The 15,862-nt window shown below is 39.9% G+C and overlaps 1 protein-coding gene across 1 annotated transcript in view; it reads right to left on the minus strand.

Moving 5' to 3' along the window:
* PLPPR5 (phospholipid phosphatase related 5) overlaps positions 1-15,862 on the minus strand; it is a 72,061-nt gene that overhangs the window by 6,362 nt on the left and 49,837 nt on the right. The window contains exons 4-5 of the mRNA XM_006263169.3: positions 13,698-13,874; positions 10,359-10,478 (exon numbers count right to left, since the gene is read on the minus strand). Of these exons, the coding sequence (XP_006263231.1) occupies positions 10,359-10,478; positions 13,698-13,874 (297 nt within the window). The remainder of the gene's footprint in view (positions 1-10,358; positions 10,479-13,697; positions 13,875-15,862) is intronic.

Raw genomic sequence — 15,862 nt, forward strand, 5'->3', positions numbered from 1 at the left:
CCAGGTGCATGGGGGATTGCAAACTGGCTAATGTGGTCCCTATTTTCAAGAAGCGGAGGAAGGAGGACTCAAGTAATTATAGGCCTGTAAGCCTCACCTTGGTGCTCAGGAAGATCTTGGAGAGAATCATCAAGGAGCACATCTGTGGGGAGCCTGCAGGGGAGATCGTGCTCAGGGGCAACCAGCATGGTTTCATCAAAGGCAGGTCCTGCCTGACCAACCTGATTGCCTTTTATGACCAAGTAACTAAATCCTTGGATGATGATGTCACCATGCACGTAGTCTTTCTAGACTTCAAGAAGGCCTTTGACACTGTCTCTCACCCCATTGTCATCAATAAATTAAGTGACTGCGGCATTGATGCCTGCACAGTTGGATGGGTAAAAAATTGGCTGATGGGGCGCACCCAGAGAGTAGTGGTGGATGGGTTGTACTCAACCTGGTGAGATGTGAGCAGTGGGGTACCCCAGGGCTCGGTCCTCAGGCCCGCACTGTTTAATATCTTCATCAGTGACTTGGATGAGGAGGTGGAAAGCACGCTGTCCAAGTTTGCTGATGACACTAAGGTGTGGGGTGAGGTGGACACACTTGAAGGGAGAGAGAGGCTGCAACTAGATTTAGACAGACTAAAAAAGTGGGCAGATGGGAATAGGATGGGGTTCAACGTAGACAAATGCAGGGTGCTGCACCTGGGGAGAAGGAATCCACAGCATGCATACAGGCTAGGGAGTTCCCTTCTTGACAGCACAGAGGCGGAAAGGGATCTTGGAGTCATTATTGACTCCAAGATGAACATGAGCCGCCAATGCCAGACCACAGACAGCAAGGCCAGCCATACCTTGTCATGCATCCAAAGGTGCAGCTCAGACTGGTCCAGAGAGGTGATACTCCCCCTCTATACGACTTTGGTCAGGCCGCAGTTGGAGTACTGTGTCCAGTTCTGCATGCCGCACTTCAAAAGGGATGTGGCCAGCCTGGAGAGGGTTTAGAGGAGGGCCACCCGCTTGGTGAGAGGGCAGCAGGACAGGCCCTATGAGGAGAGACTGAGGGACCTGAACCTGTTCAGCCTCAGCAAGAGGAGGCTGAGGGGGGACCTGGTGGCTGCCTACAAGCTCATCAGGGGAGATCAACAGCAAACAGGTAGAGCCCTTTTCTCCCCAGCACCACCTGGGGTGACGAGGAACAATGGTAATAAGCTGATGGAGAATAGGTTTAGGTTAGAAATCAGAAGGCAATATTTTACAGTTAGGGTGGCCAAAATCTGGAACCAACTTCCCAGTGAAGTGGTCCTTGCCCCTACCTTGGGCAAATTCAAGCTGAGGTTGGATGATCACCTGTCTGGGGTCTTGTGAACCCAGCATTCATTCCTGCCTGTGGCAGGGGGTCAGGCTAGATGATCTGTTCAGGTCCCTTCTGACCCTAGCTACTATGAAACTATGAAATATGTTAACACGGTTGCAAATTATGTCAATTTTGTGAACCAATATAAAAGTTACTTTATTGTCCAAGGTGGACAGGGGACTGGCTCTCAGAGGGAGATTTGGCAGAAGGCACTATTGTAGGGTCTTGTTAGGTGACAGGGTTACTGGTAATAGCTTGCTTGCTTTGAATCTGCAGCTATTACAGGTGAGTAGATATATTTATACTGGTGTAATTTACAGCAGCTTAGTTTCATTCCTCTTTTTCCCTGAAGTTACTATATACTGCATTGTCATAAGTTCCACAAGCGTAGCGCCATACATTATATGCTTACTCCTTGTTTACACTGCTGCAAGTAGCTTACACTGATGCCTCAAGGAAACTCTGAGTAGTTCTCTTGTATCGCAGCAAAGCAAAGGGTCCTGATGATTTAATTCAAGAGGAAACAAGTTTTGTATTCTGCATTTTAAATGAAAAAAATATGGTCTTAATATTTTACAAACAAGAGCTCTTGTTGCCTTGGATTTCAATGAACCATCAGTTTTCATTTTACTCCAAAACACAGTGAAAGTGCTTTAAACAAATGACAATTGATTAAAACATTGCTTGCAAATTACTTTTCTAATGCTTCTTATAATCACTACAGAAACTTTAAATGTGAAGAGGGTCTCGCAGTTTAACAATATTAATATTTGGCAGAGATTCTAGGGTTTTATTTGGCAAAAAACAGAACACATTAGACTCCTAAATTAGCAAACAAAATACTTGAATTTCAAGGAGTTATTTCAAGCAGTTTCAAGGAGTTCACTTAGCAGGACAAGATCTGCTCTCAGTGGGGGCATCTACATGAGACGCTTACAGAAAAGTTGTCTAATCAGCTCCACAGTAAAATGTCACCATCTACATGTATGGAGGTATTAGGCTGGAGTAAATTAACTCTCCCATAGGTTAGTACAGTCTGACATAAGTACTATCCTATGGCAGAGTTATTTACCCTGCCACAATGTACATGTAGACAGTGACCAGGGCTGGCTAAAGCTCCAGTCTGGAGCCTGCCTGCTAGCTAGCTCTGCACTTCAGCATCGTTGTACCCCAGCCAGTACACTGAGCCAGGGTAGAGCAGCTCCAGGCTGGCAAGCTGAACCCCGGGGTTGCTGCCAGCCAGAGGTATGCTGCCCTGGATCAACACAGATTCATAAAGCATCAAGTCTGCCCCCCTGCCCTGGGCAGAAAAGAGCCTATCCAGCCTTCTCTTAAAGACCCCCAAGGTAGGGGAGAGCACCACCTCCCTTTGAAGTGCATTCCAAATTCTGGCCACCCTCACCATGAAGAAGTTTTTCCTGATGTCTAGTCTCAATCTGCTCTCTGTCAACTTGTGACCATTGTTCCTTGTTACCCCAAAGAAACGCCCTGGTGAACAGAGCATCTCTGGTTCCTTGCTGCCCCACCCAATGAATTTGTAGGTGGCCACAAGATCACCTCTCAGCCTTCTCTTAAAGAGGCGGAAAAGATCCAGTTCCCTTAGTCTCTCCTCATAGGGCTTGGCCTGCAAAACCTTAACCGTATGAGTGACCCTCCTCTGGACCCTCTAGAGGTTATCCACATCCTTCTTAAAGTACAGCACCCAAAACTGGATGCAGTACTCCAATTGCGGTCTGACCAATGCCACATAGAGGGGAAGCATCACCTCCTTGGATCTATTTGTCATGCATCTGCTAATGCATGATAAAGCGCAACTAGCTTTGCTGATGATTTCATCACACTGACAATGCATGTTAATCTTGGAGTCCACTATGACTCCAAGATCCCTTTCCACTTCTGTGCTGCTGAGAGGGGCATTTCCCAGCCAGTAAGTGTGCTGGATATTTTTATGCCCTAGGTGCAGCACTACGTTTGTCCTTGTTCAACTGAATCCTATTGCGTTTGGTCCACTTTTCCAACCTGTCCAAGTCCGCCTGCAATCATTCCCTACCCTCCAGTGTGTTCATTTCACCCCGCAATTTAGTATCATCCACAAACTTGGACAGAGTACATTTCAAGTCCACATCCAAGTTGCTGAAGAAGGCATTGAAGAGTACAGGTACAAGGACCAAGTCCTGCAGGACCCCACTGCCCACATCCTTTCAGGTTGATACCGACCCATCCACCACCATTCTCTGGGTGCAACCCCCAAGCCAATTTGCCACCCACTAAACTGTATAATCACCTAAGTCACAGCCTCTTAATTTATTTATGAGAATGGGATGAGATACCGTATCGAAGGCCTTCCTAAAATCCACGTAAACGATATCCACCTCTACTGCTGCGTCTAAGCATTTTGTGACCTGGTCATAAAAAGCAACCAGATTAGTCAGGCATGATCTACATGCTACAAATCATGCTGCATTATTATTCCTGCTGGACTCCCACGAATATGATTCTTAATAATTTTTTCAAAGACTTTTCCAAGGGTAGAGGTGAGACTAACTGGCCTATAATTACTCAGATCCTCCTTCCTCCTCTTCTTGAAAATAGGGACCACATTGGCCCTTTTCCAGTCCTTCAGGACCTGACCTGAGTGCCACAAGAGCTCAAACAGCCATTCCAGTGATTCTGCTATGACACCGGTCAATTCCTTCAGCACCCTCGGATGAAGCTCATCCGGGCCTGCTGATTTACACACATCCAATCCATGCAAGTGATTCTGCACCAAGTCAGCGTCAACAGCTGATGGACTAGTGCACTTCTGATGTACATCTGAGAACCCATTAGGAGACTTATCTGTGGTCCTGGGTGCATTTGTAAATGCTACAACCAGAAGCAATAAACTCTGACACAAACTGTGCTGGATTCTATTCAGGTGCATTCATTGTGTATGTATATGTGTCAATTACACTGTGCAACTCTACTGAATCCAGAACAGCAGCAGGCATGTACAATTTTGGTCTACTGTATTTATCTGTGACTTCCATTTAGCTAGGAAAACAACACTGTCTAACACCACCAGGCAGCTATGGTTTACCTATTATTATGACACCATGAGGAAGAATACAAGTGAAAGGAACTGAAGGAAAAATTGGAGTATTTTTTGGCTTATTTATCTCAAGTAATTAAAAAAAAAGACATTAAGTGAATCAGGAATCTGAATCACTTTTGAAAAATTGGATTTAAGTGCTTTTGAAAATATTACCCTTTATGTATTTTGTAGGGCCATGAGAAATTTTGCCCGCTGTTTCGTTTCAACGCAGTTTCAAGTAGTTTTGAGCTCAAAACAGCAAAATCAAAACAAAACAGCCTTGAAACAAAATGAGGGCAGTCAAAATGTTTTGAAAGTTTTGAAACATTTCAATTTTTGAAGCTGGGCTTGCCTTCAGGGAAACAAAGTAAGGAGAGGGAGGGGGAAGAGTAGGGAAGGACTGCTCTGACATTGACTGTGACTGTTTAGCTGCCTGAGATGCTGCTGGTGCTACTGTGCTGTTTACTAAGTTACTACCTGTTGTCTTTTAAAGTGGTGGGCCAATCTGAGGCTGTAGGGGAGGAGACTTCATTGGGGCACACTATCATGTTGTGTAGAGGCCCCAGCGCCAGTGAAGGCACGCCTTAACATATACACACAGTCACCCATGTCACGAGTTTTGCTCAACAGCAGCTTGAGGTGTGTACACCTATCTCCTTGAAACCTGGCAGGCTTCATGGCCTCAGCAAGGGCTACCATGCATGTAGTTTTCACCCCCCTGTGCCTTCACACTTATAAGTGACACAAGTTTTGCTTTCAAGATTTTGTGGTGCAGTTTCCCAGAAACCCCTGCACCTATCTCCTTGAAACTTGGCAGGCATAATGCCCTCAGAAGGGGCTACCATTCCTGCTGTTTTTATCCAAATTTGCCAAAACATGACAAAGTTATAGGCAGTTTTGTTCTTCCCCATTATAGCCTATGGGCAAAACGTCAAAACAGAATCAAAACTGTGAAATGGTTTCAATGAAATGAAATGGAACAGTGCTTTCGAAATGAAACAAAACTCAAAATGAAACACTGTCCCAGTGAAACGGAAGTTGAAACGAAATGGTGCCGTTTTGTACAGGCCTAGTATTTTGATAGTGTTATGTTTGTTACACAGCAATAACAAAAAGGAATGACATTTTAAAAAACTGAAATGAGGCTGTAATACCATGTAAACTGGGACACTCAGGGGCAAGTATAGGACTTGAAAGTGCTGGAAACTCATTGCTTGGATACTAGTTAGATTTTAGGTTTGAAGGTACCACTTCAAGAGATGGACGGCCCCTTTCTAAAGTTACCCAGTGCCTGGAGGATGTAGGAGTCATGGGTCACCCAAACAATGTGTATTCCATGTATTCCCAGGAAATGTAAAACTTGTACCCAGTTGTACTACTCCTTTGGCAGCATGGTTATATTGCCCAACCTCTGCTCCTCAAGGGATGTGTGCACCGATGCATGGAAAGTATAATGTATAATAGTATAATGCTCTTTCATGCAGCATTCATTTAGGAGTGGCTATCTATTGCCAAGGAAATGAGAACATGACTTTCTGCTTCTACTTCCAAAACTCTAGAGCATGTAGACACTTCTGTGGCATCCCAAGACAAGGGTCATAATACCAGAGAGGAATACCCAAGTCCTCTGAACAAATCCTCAGAGAGACATTCTCAGCTAGCAATTATGGAGCAGTGGATCTGTAACCTAATTAAATGTTGCCTATTCATTTCCAATGGATTCTACAAGATGACATTTTAACAGATCAAACCTAATTACTTGATAATGATAGAAATAATGGGTATTGATGAACATGGCTGTGGTGGTATTCATGCCTTTTGCAGATGTTTTTTTTTCCAGGAAAAGTGCAAATAATGCTTGCTGAGAATCCTTTAGGAAAAAAAAAAACAGTGTTTTCCTCTAGAACATTTGATATTTTCAGGTACTTTACCATGCTCTTTTAGTTCAGTTTCATGTTATTATGACAGTGTATTAAATTTTAACAGCAAAAGCAAAGACACACAAATGCAGGGGACAAGCCAAAAACATGCACAAAACCCCAGTGTCCTTGAACTCCATGAGAAAGAGTTATATACCTCAGTGCTCATAAAGAATTCAATCAAAAAGAAAAAGGCATATGTTAAACTTTGGTTGCTTTATATATTGATACATTGTTTTTATAGTATTCATTCTAAATTGACAGTGTAAAATTATTAGAAGCAGCAGCAGAAGATTTTCAACTCAGCATGCGTAGTAATTATTCTTTCAGGTCAATAACCATTAAAGCAAAATGTGGAAGGCTGAACCTTGAGTGCAGATTTCTGGGGAAAAAATCCCATATTCTTGTTCTGTGTAAAGCATTTAAATGTTGAATTTAATATAATCAACTACATAATGATTAAGTATGAGATATTTTGCATGTTCTTACTTATATTTTGTACTTTCCGTTACACAGATGACATATTTTCAAGCATGAAATATTCATTTCTGTTCTATAAAAAATTCATTACTACATCTGTCAATATTTGGAAATAGCTATCTATGCAGCAATATTCTTCCTTTTTAGGATACTTTAAATTAAACTGCCAGGGTAGGTAGCAAAAAAAAAAAAGGCAAGAGAAGATGTTGCAATTTAGGCAAATATAACAATTCTATTGTAGTACCAGAGAATTTGCTTCTTGGTCTTAGAATGTAAAGAACACAAGAATTGTTTATGTTCTTACAGAGAACAGAATAGTCAATCCTTCAGTGAAATGCTAATTTCCTGAAAAGTTCAAAGCCTGCACAGAAGGTTACCATGCCTTATACATCTACCTTTGCTTAAAGCCACACTCAAACACATAAGTGCGCTTTTGCGCACATACGTTTATTGCCTTATGCGAAGACGTTCAAAACAGTTCATCCCTGTTATCCAGGAGAAGAACCTAATGAGGTGTTCTTTGAAGGAGTTTTGTTGTAAAGGGTCCTCCTGATTATTATCAATACCTTGGTTCTGTAACACCTACAGTGGGTATATTTATGGAAGTCACATTAAATACATTTAACATTTCTTTTGTCCAGCTACTATTTTATAGTACTTACCAAAATTCACTGTTTGCTCAAAATTCAGTATAGTGCAAATAAAAACACCTCCATACAATTGCCTGGAAACAAATACTAATGTGGAGAAAAGTATGGGAGAAGTTGGGAACATACATTCAGACACTTGGTTTCAATAAAAGTTGGGCTTAAACTGCTTTCTGAACCTTTTTTTCCTTTTTCAGTGCTCCCCATTTATAACAAAGCATCATTACAAATACATATTTTTTTAACATGCTGAGTTGCCAAGGTATAGCCACATGACCACAAAAAGCGTGCAAAATTACTCATAGGACAATGTAAACATATTCAGTCTGGTAAGACTGTACACAAGTCCATATCTGCATCTTCCTGTGCATACCTGTGTGCCCATGTGCACCTCAACACTGTAGCATCTACAAAAAATAATAGACTAAATATAGACATTGGATTTATGACACATTATAACCTGCCTCACATCTGATTCCCCAGGTACCTCTCCACTGTTTAACTGCTACATTCACTCCCCTTCTCTCCCCCCCCCCCCCCCCCCCCCCCCAGCCTGTCTCTCACCTACTAACTCCTCAGTTTACATCTTCACTGACTTGACAGCCTGTCTCACATGCATACCAGCCCAGCCTCTGGCCTCTTTACTATTCATTCCAACCAGGAAGAGCACACACCAAGTGCAGAAACTTCCTCAGACTGATGAAGATTTTTTTTCCAACTATTTCAGTTGGTCTAATAAAAGATATCCAATTCACCCAAAGAACCTTGTCTACTTTGAAGATACACATTCCTCAGCTAAATGCTTGTTTAAATGAGACTGTGACCTCTTTGGCCAGGTACAGACATTGAACTTTTACCAGCATAAGGGATTGGAAGCTGGTCTATACTTGTAACAGAACAGCAGTTCAGCACACAGACTAGTTTAAAAATGGCAGAACCCAGTCTAAGATTTGCGCCTCCCCCTGCCCCCCCCACAAAGGGCGAATGTGTGTTCTGTTTGCTGCTACCGATCTAAACTACACCACTTACAAAAAACTGTGCAACTTGGATAAATTCCGCATCGAACTTTTTGAATGTCTGTACCTAGCCTTGATGACAAAATATCAGAACTGACTTAGATGCACTTGGTTAGAGACAGCTTGTTAGAGAATTCAGAAAAATACATCTGCTTTTTTTTCCAAGGGTATAAACTACCAACCTAGGGTTTCATGCTAGATTCTTTATTCAGGTACCATTTCCATTGATTTCAAGTGATTGGCATGGACTGTGAATTGGTTAAAAAAAAAAACAAAAACGCAATATATTTTCTTATGATTAAAGAAAAAGTTACCGTGATAGTCATTGTATTAAAGTGAAAACCAATAAAATCATATTGTTGGTGTCCTGCAGGAAATAAAGTTGCTCACCATCTTCAAGTGAGGGCACACTCTAAAGAGATCTTAATACACAGTGACAAATAAAGTCATTATGAAAATTTAAACATTTGCATTAGTAATTCAAAATTTCCTTTAGGTAAAAAAGTGCCTAAAATATTTCCTTTACTTGGTTATGTTATCTGTTTCAATTCCTATTATATCACAAAAGTGTTCCAACACAACTTCTTCTAACATTTATATAATAGATCATCATCTTTGGAAATATTAACATTTTTATTGCAGCAAAATAAAATTAATTTTAAACATAGTTCAATTGTTTTCCATGCAAAGCATTTTGACATACCCAAGGATGTGCTAGTAATGTTAACCTAAGAATTTGTTTTGGCAGGAGTCCATGGCTTTCCTGTAGTTACTGTGACATTGATGTATGAACTCTTTATCTGTCTCATTTGGTAGTTAGTCTTAGAGTCATAGGAAAGTAGGACTGGAAGGGACCTCAAAAAAGTCACGTAGTCCAAATAGCCTGCTCAAGGCAGGATCATTCCTGACCAAATGATCCCAGTCTAGTGTTTGTCTAACCTGAGTTTCAAGAGCTCCAATGACCAGAGCTGACCTGAGCAGGGTGTGGGGCCAGGGCAAATCAGCCCATGTGGGACCCTGTCCCTGGTCTGATCCCACACGCCCCATAACTGAAGAAGCTGCTGCTGCCATTGGCAATGGCAGCTTCAGTGGCGGGGGGAAGTGAGCGGGCTGCTCCACCCAGCTCCGCAGGGCCCCCCAAAGTGCAGGATTCTACCAGTGACTGAGAGATTCCATATAACCATTTTAGGTAATCTATTCCAGTGTTTAAATACCCTCAAGAGTTAGCAGATTCTTCCTAGTATCTAACCTGTATCTCCCATGTTACAATTTAAGCCTGTTATTTCTTGTCCTGTTCCCTGTGGATGCAGAGAACAATTGATTTCCGTACTCTTTATCATAACCCCTTCTGTATTAGAAGACTGTTAGTAAATTCCCCCCTTTATCCTTTCTCTAGACAAAATAATCCCAATCTTCCACCTTTTCCTCATGTCAGATTTTTTTAGACCTTGAATAATGTGTTCCTCTACAACTATTTAGTTGGTCTAATAAAAGATATCAGATTCACCCAAAGAACCTTGTCTGCATATTGCTCTACTCTGACCTTTTTCCAATTTGTCCATATCTTTCTTTAAGTGTTATGCTTGAAACATTGTGCACTATGTGAAGTTTCTGTGCAATCACTGTGTGTGGCTGCAAGAAAAGCATATTAAAGGTAAAGATCATCTAACACTTGGATGACATTGGGAATGACATTAAGGGTCTGCTTCCAGATGATACTTAAAACTGCTAATCTGTAGGTATTTCCTAATGCATAATCTTAGCATTCTTGTTATTTTACTTTCCAGTAAAGGGTATTAGAGACATTTATCATTCCAGAAAAGTTAGCAAAACTACCACTGTACTTTGATTTTTCAAACGAAATTCTTTGGGTGGACATTACCTTTTCTAAAGGACTTTCTACTCGAGGAATGCTGATCATTGGCATCTGAGCCAGACTGTCCATATGTGAATGTTCATGTTCCGATTGTCTTCCTCTAAAGTTATTTACCACACATACAACCTAAAAAAAGGTTAGGAGGCAGTTAGAATAACTATTAAACATTTTAATTATTCAAGTCTGATCATGCAATCTTAACTCAGGCCAAACTCCTGCTATTGTTAGAGCTTACAGTAGAAGCACAGACTTATTAATGAAGTATTAAAAATACCCCAATTGTCCTATCATAAATAAAACTAAGTACTATTTCAAATTATTCTGAGATCAATGAGCTTCTACCCGAATAGAAAGTTCAGAAATTGACAAATTGTAATTAGAGGCAATAGCATAATTCTAGTAAAAACAGCATTATGAATCTAAGTTTATAAACTAGATTGGCTTAAGTTGTTTTTTGTTCTAGTCAAACTCGTGTTTTGACAAAAAATATTAAATTGATATTACAAAGATATAATTTTAAACAATGTATTATTTCACACATCATCATAGTGCAAGAACTTTCTGAATGAAAATCTGTTGCTGTTGTGAAATAATGTTACCATTTCCAACAATTTAAAGTTCAAAATAAAGGAGTGTTCAAAACAGCTTTTAATCAAATAAATTAATAAAAAGTACAGCAATACCCAAGTTTTCCCTAATGGATCTAACCACATATAATTTAACTGCTTATCACCTGGTGCTGCATGACATAAAATACAAGCACAAACAGCTCTTCATCTGGCAGTAGTTAGAAAGTATCAATGCATTTTACTTTATTAATCTCGGGGACTATTAATATTAATTTTATTTATGTTACAGTGTTTCTTCACTCTGATGGCTTTTTCAATATTGTATTGTTGAATATGGTACAGAAATCTGAGTAGCATGCACATAATGGAAAAGTACTCTAGTAAAAAGATGGATTAGTGTGAAATAATTCTCAGATCTGTTAAATAATATTGCCTGAAGTGGACTAAATATAAATTGCATACCTTAATTTCTGAAAAGTATTTATAATCCTCTCTTTTCAACAGATACTGTAGCCTACTTCAAAATGTCTTTGTTTTATATAACTTTTATTGTACAGTGCAATTTATTTCTTTAAATTGTTCCAGTGGCAAGGGTCCTACAAAACTGATGTTTGAATATAATGGTGACATTCATATAGCATGCCCAAATTGTTTCTTCTTCTCCAGAAACAGCTAGTGAATAATCAAACATTTAATACCCAAAATGTTGAGTTCTCCACTTAGAAGCCATTTGATTGAGCAGGGGGTTTTGCTACTGTATGTTAAATGTGATGCCCTACCATTTTTATAAAAGGAACTCATACTCTATAGTGTCAGCATTCAGAAGTTAAGGTAAAAGGATGGGCTTTTGGTTTCCATCTGTGCTGGAGGCAGATCTTCAGGGGTACACACAGCACAGAAAATGTAGAAAAAGCAGTTTGCTAAGAATCCCATGAGCATGGAATATTTCCACTGTGACAGCTTAAGCAACTGATTTGGGCTCCTTCTGGCGTAGGTAATCTCCTGGGGCAGGTGGAATGTGTGGTCAGATACTCCATCTGTCCTAGACAAATAGGAGGGCTCTCAGATATGGGGGAAAAAGCATTACTTCTGGTGAAACGAGGGAGTAACATCATTCCTCTCTTCTCTCTCCGGGATCTAAGAGAAGTATAGCTCAAGACCAAAGAACCAGGACCCAAAATATTTTGTAGAGTAAAAATTATATGAACTTTGAGGAGTGAATATAATGCTATTGCATGGTGGCAGATGGATAGAACTGTATAATAAATGAGAGGTAGTTCAACTTCTGTACCCTTTCCATAGATCAGCCCTCTACTGAGATTCTGAATGATGAGGTTATGAATGAGGTTTTATGATGTGGATATATGTCCGTATAAACCAAAACCACACATCTGGCTGCAAGAATACAGATCTAAGAGAAAGGGAACCTTGCATACAAGGCTGCAAATGAAATAAAAGAAGGCTATATATTAAATAAATTCACTTAATTCTTTAATAGAACTTAAAACTAAGTGAAGGACTTTTATTCCAGAAAACCACACCATTTTCAACAAAATGAGCCAAATATAGCAGGGGTATTTTAAGTAAGAAATCACTACTGTGCAATGAAGAGGTTTGCTTCTTTGGCCCTGATAAGTAATAATAAACTAAATTCTAATATTCTGTTATCAAAACCAATACTGGATGCCATTCTGAAAGATACTCTAGCTCAACCAGTTACGGAATGCTACAAGAATTACCAGATGAAATTCTATGACCTGTGTTGTCCAGAAAATCAGATGAGATGATGATATTGGCCTTAGTATTTATGAAAAATAAATCTATGAACACTGGTATTTTAACTAACAAGCTTGGACACAACACAAAGTCTGACATTTTAGAAACCTGTAAAGAAATCTACAGAATCAATTCACCCATTAGGAGATGCAAATGTATTAATTACATTCTTTATTGGGTGTTAGGTGAGAAATCCTGGCCCCAGGATTGTTTTCCCCATTGATTTTCAGTAGGGCAAAAATTTCCCCCTTTGCACCAGATCCTAAAAAAAGACCTAGGTGCCTAAAACAGAACCTAGGCAGACGTTGAAATCTAAGAAACCCCTGCTCATCAACCTCCTAACTCTGGAATTGCTGAGGCACCTACTTTTTGACCAGAAAGTTCCCTTGGTACCTGCAGTTCTGCTTTCTGTGCATGTCTCTAGACTGAGTTACAAGGTACCTAACACTTAACTACGCCTCACTGAGATCCAGAAACTAGGTAGGGCAGGGCCTAACTACCCTGAGAGGCCCAATCTAGCAGATGAGTTCAAAACTCACTGACAACATTGATTTCAGCACAAAAAAGCAGAAGTCATTTACATTGGATTTCACATTGTCCCATATTGTCACTTTATTTATAGAAGTCTATTGCCAGACATTGGTTCCAGGATCTAGCACTTGAGTAGATAGATCCTTGTGAGTTCCCACCCTGATATAGGTGCCCAAGCTCTAGAAAAGGGTTGGAATTTAGATGCACCATTGTTCTCAGCATTTCTTATTGGTTAACCCTAGATGGATGCCTGCTTAGCATGTAGGTATTTTTGTAATTTTTTTGAGGCTTTAACTCTCCCCATGCACTGTGTTGGAGGCCTACGTACTTAACTCTGGGTTTTGGATTCTACTCTGAGGGCCAAGCATGTAACATTTAGTCATTACAGCACCTTACATATATGCTCTTAAGGTTCTTATTGCATGTAGCCTTCCAATTCTCCTTATCCACATCCAAAACACACACTTACCAAAAAAACTGCTATAGATATTCCAATTAGAAATCCTGCTATCACATCTGACCAGTGATTTCGATACTCTGCTACTCTGTTGATTCCAGTAAGAAAGGCCAGACATATTAAGCCCAAACACAGAACAGGTTTTGCAAGTCTTGTTCCTCTGGCTTTTACTGTGTTGGTAATATACATCTGGAAATTAAAAGAAGAAAATACAAAAGACTACAATGAATGATATTTCCTATCAATCTCTGAAAGACTCTTTAGAATTTGGTGCACACTTTTCTGTTCAAAACAAGAAAGAAGAGCTCTCTATTCATTACATTACCCAAGCCTGTTGCACTCTTTTCTTACCCAGAGATTGGATGAGTACATTTTTCAACTGGGATTTATCATCATTACAGACATTGGAAATCTAAGCAATATACAACAGGGCTGTTAATCTAATTTAAAACTTAAAATGGTAATTTAAAAAAATCCAACTTTTTTTTTTTTTTTTTTTTTTTTTTTTTTTTTTACATTTAGGATGTTCATGCTCAATTGCTCGTGCTTTTGGGGAGCGAGGGTTTTTGGCACTGGTGCCAGGGAAGAATATACCTGTCCTGCAAAGCTCCTGATCTGAGCCAGAACAGTCTTGTTTTCACAGGCAAGTGTTTGTACCCGCATTTTTTATGCAACAGCTTTAAAGGGGAGATTGTCCATCTGTTTTCTGCATAGTCTGACAGTACATGAGAATTTGCCAATAACAGTGAGAATCATACCACTACCACCCAGATCTAATTTTTGGAAATAAAACATCAATTTCAACATGTCAATTTAAAACATGTCAGTTCTGGGCAGATCCTGTTTCTGTACTTTTCAGATGCTGATGGAGGGCAATTAGTGCCAATTAACCTCATTGTGTGAAGAGGTCTGGAAACAGAAACTTATTTAAACAGTTTTGCCAAACTCCACTTAGTCAATAACTTCACCCCTGACCAGCTATGAAATATCATCACTGTAAACACACTATGTGAGCGCAAATGGTGACTTACAACAGTTTACTGCTTTGACACTGGCAACACACAATTTAGTGATGTGGCTACACCAGTAACAACACTGAAGTACGCAAAATTTGCTAGACCCACAGAGATGTTGACTCATGGCTTAAGACCCTGTGTTGAAAAGGTCCCTTTTCCAGTCCTTCCAGATACTAAGATCTAGGGCCTAGTGTTATGTGAAATTCCTCTGCCTAAACTGTTTTTTGATGGAAAACTAAGTTCTCAATTAAATGCATTTTTCCTAGGTGATTCTTCCACATGCCAAAGGAGTATTTAGTTTCTGCATAAGATTCTGAATTTCTAAAATATAAACATCTAAAAATTCAAACTTTACATAGTTGGGGACTAATTCTTAGAGGGGTGAAAAAAAGATAAGCCATGTATTTCTACCCCATGCTGCTTTAACGTTCAGAACCATCTCCTAGTATTGCCCAAAGAAATAGGGCTGCATAGGGAACTATTACTTTATATATCTAAAAATGACAAGTGAACAGACCATTCAACCCTCTGAAAGCTTCTGACTGGTTTATATGGGTAGTATGTCACATAGTACTGCAGAAACCCAATCAGCAAGCAGACCAATGAAATATTTGATATAGACTTATAGAAGCAACTGCAAGCCAAACAAAAACTGGCTCCTTGTCTTGAATCCTAGCACCAAACCAAGAGCTGGAATATGCTCAAAGAATGCATGTGTCAAAACCAGCTAATCACAAAGTGCATGTAGGTGTTAAGCCACCATATTATAGATCCATTGACAAAACATGATACATGCCACTTTTTTTCCTTAGGGTATGGATAGAAGGCCCATGATATAGATAAAATATGAATGGCAGAATCAGAGAACTTAACATTACTCCCCTTTTCACTCTAGCTCATGTAGGAAACAATATATTTTTCCCTTCACTTGCTCTCTTTTTAAGTTTTGGTCACATTTCTCTGGGCTCTTCCTTCTCTGTGCTCCGCTCCTATGCAATATTGATAAGACAGTATTAATTTCAACTTCCAGCTGTTTTCCAGCTATTTTCTTTTGGTATTGAGCACCCAAGCCCACTTGTCCAGCGACTGTGAGAGCTGAATCACCCAATGACACCTACCTTCATGCTTAAATTTGCACATCACTGGATTTCCAGCATAAAT

This window comes from Alligator mississippiensis, chromosome 5 (assembly GCF_030867095.1).
Source record: "Alligator mississippiensis isolate rAllMis1 chromosome 5, rAllMis1, whole genome shotgun sequence".
Taxonomy (NCBI): Eukaryota; Metazoa; Chordata; order Crocodylia; family Alligatoridae; genus Alligator; species Alligator mississippiensis.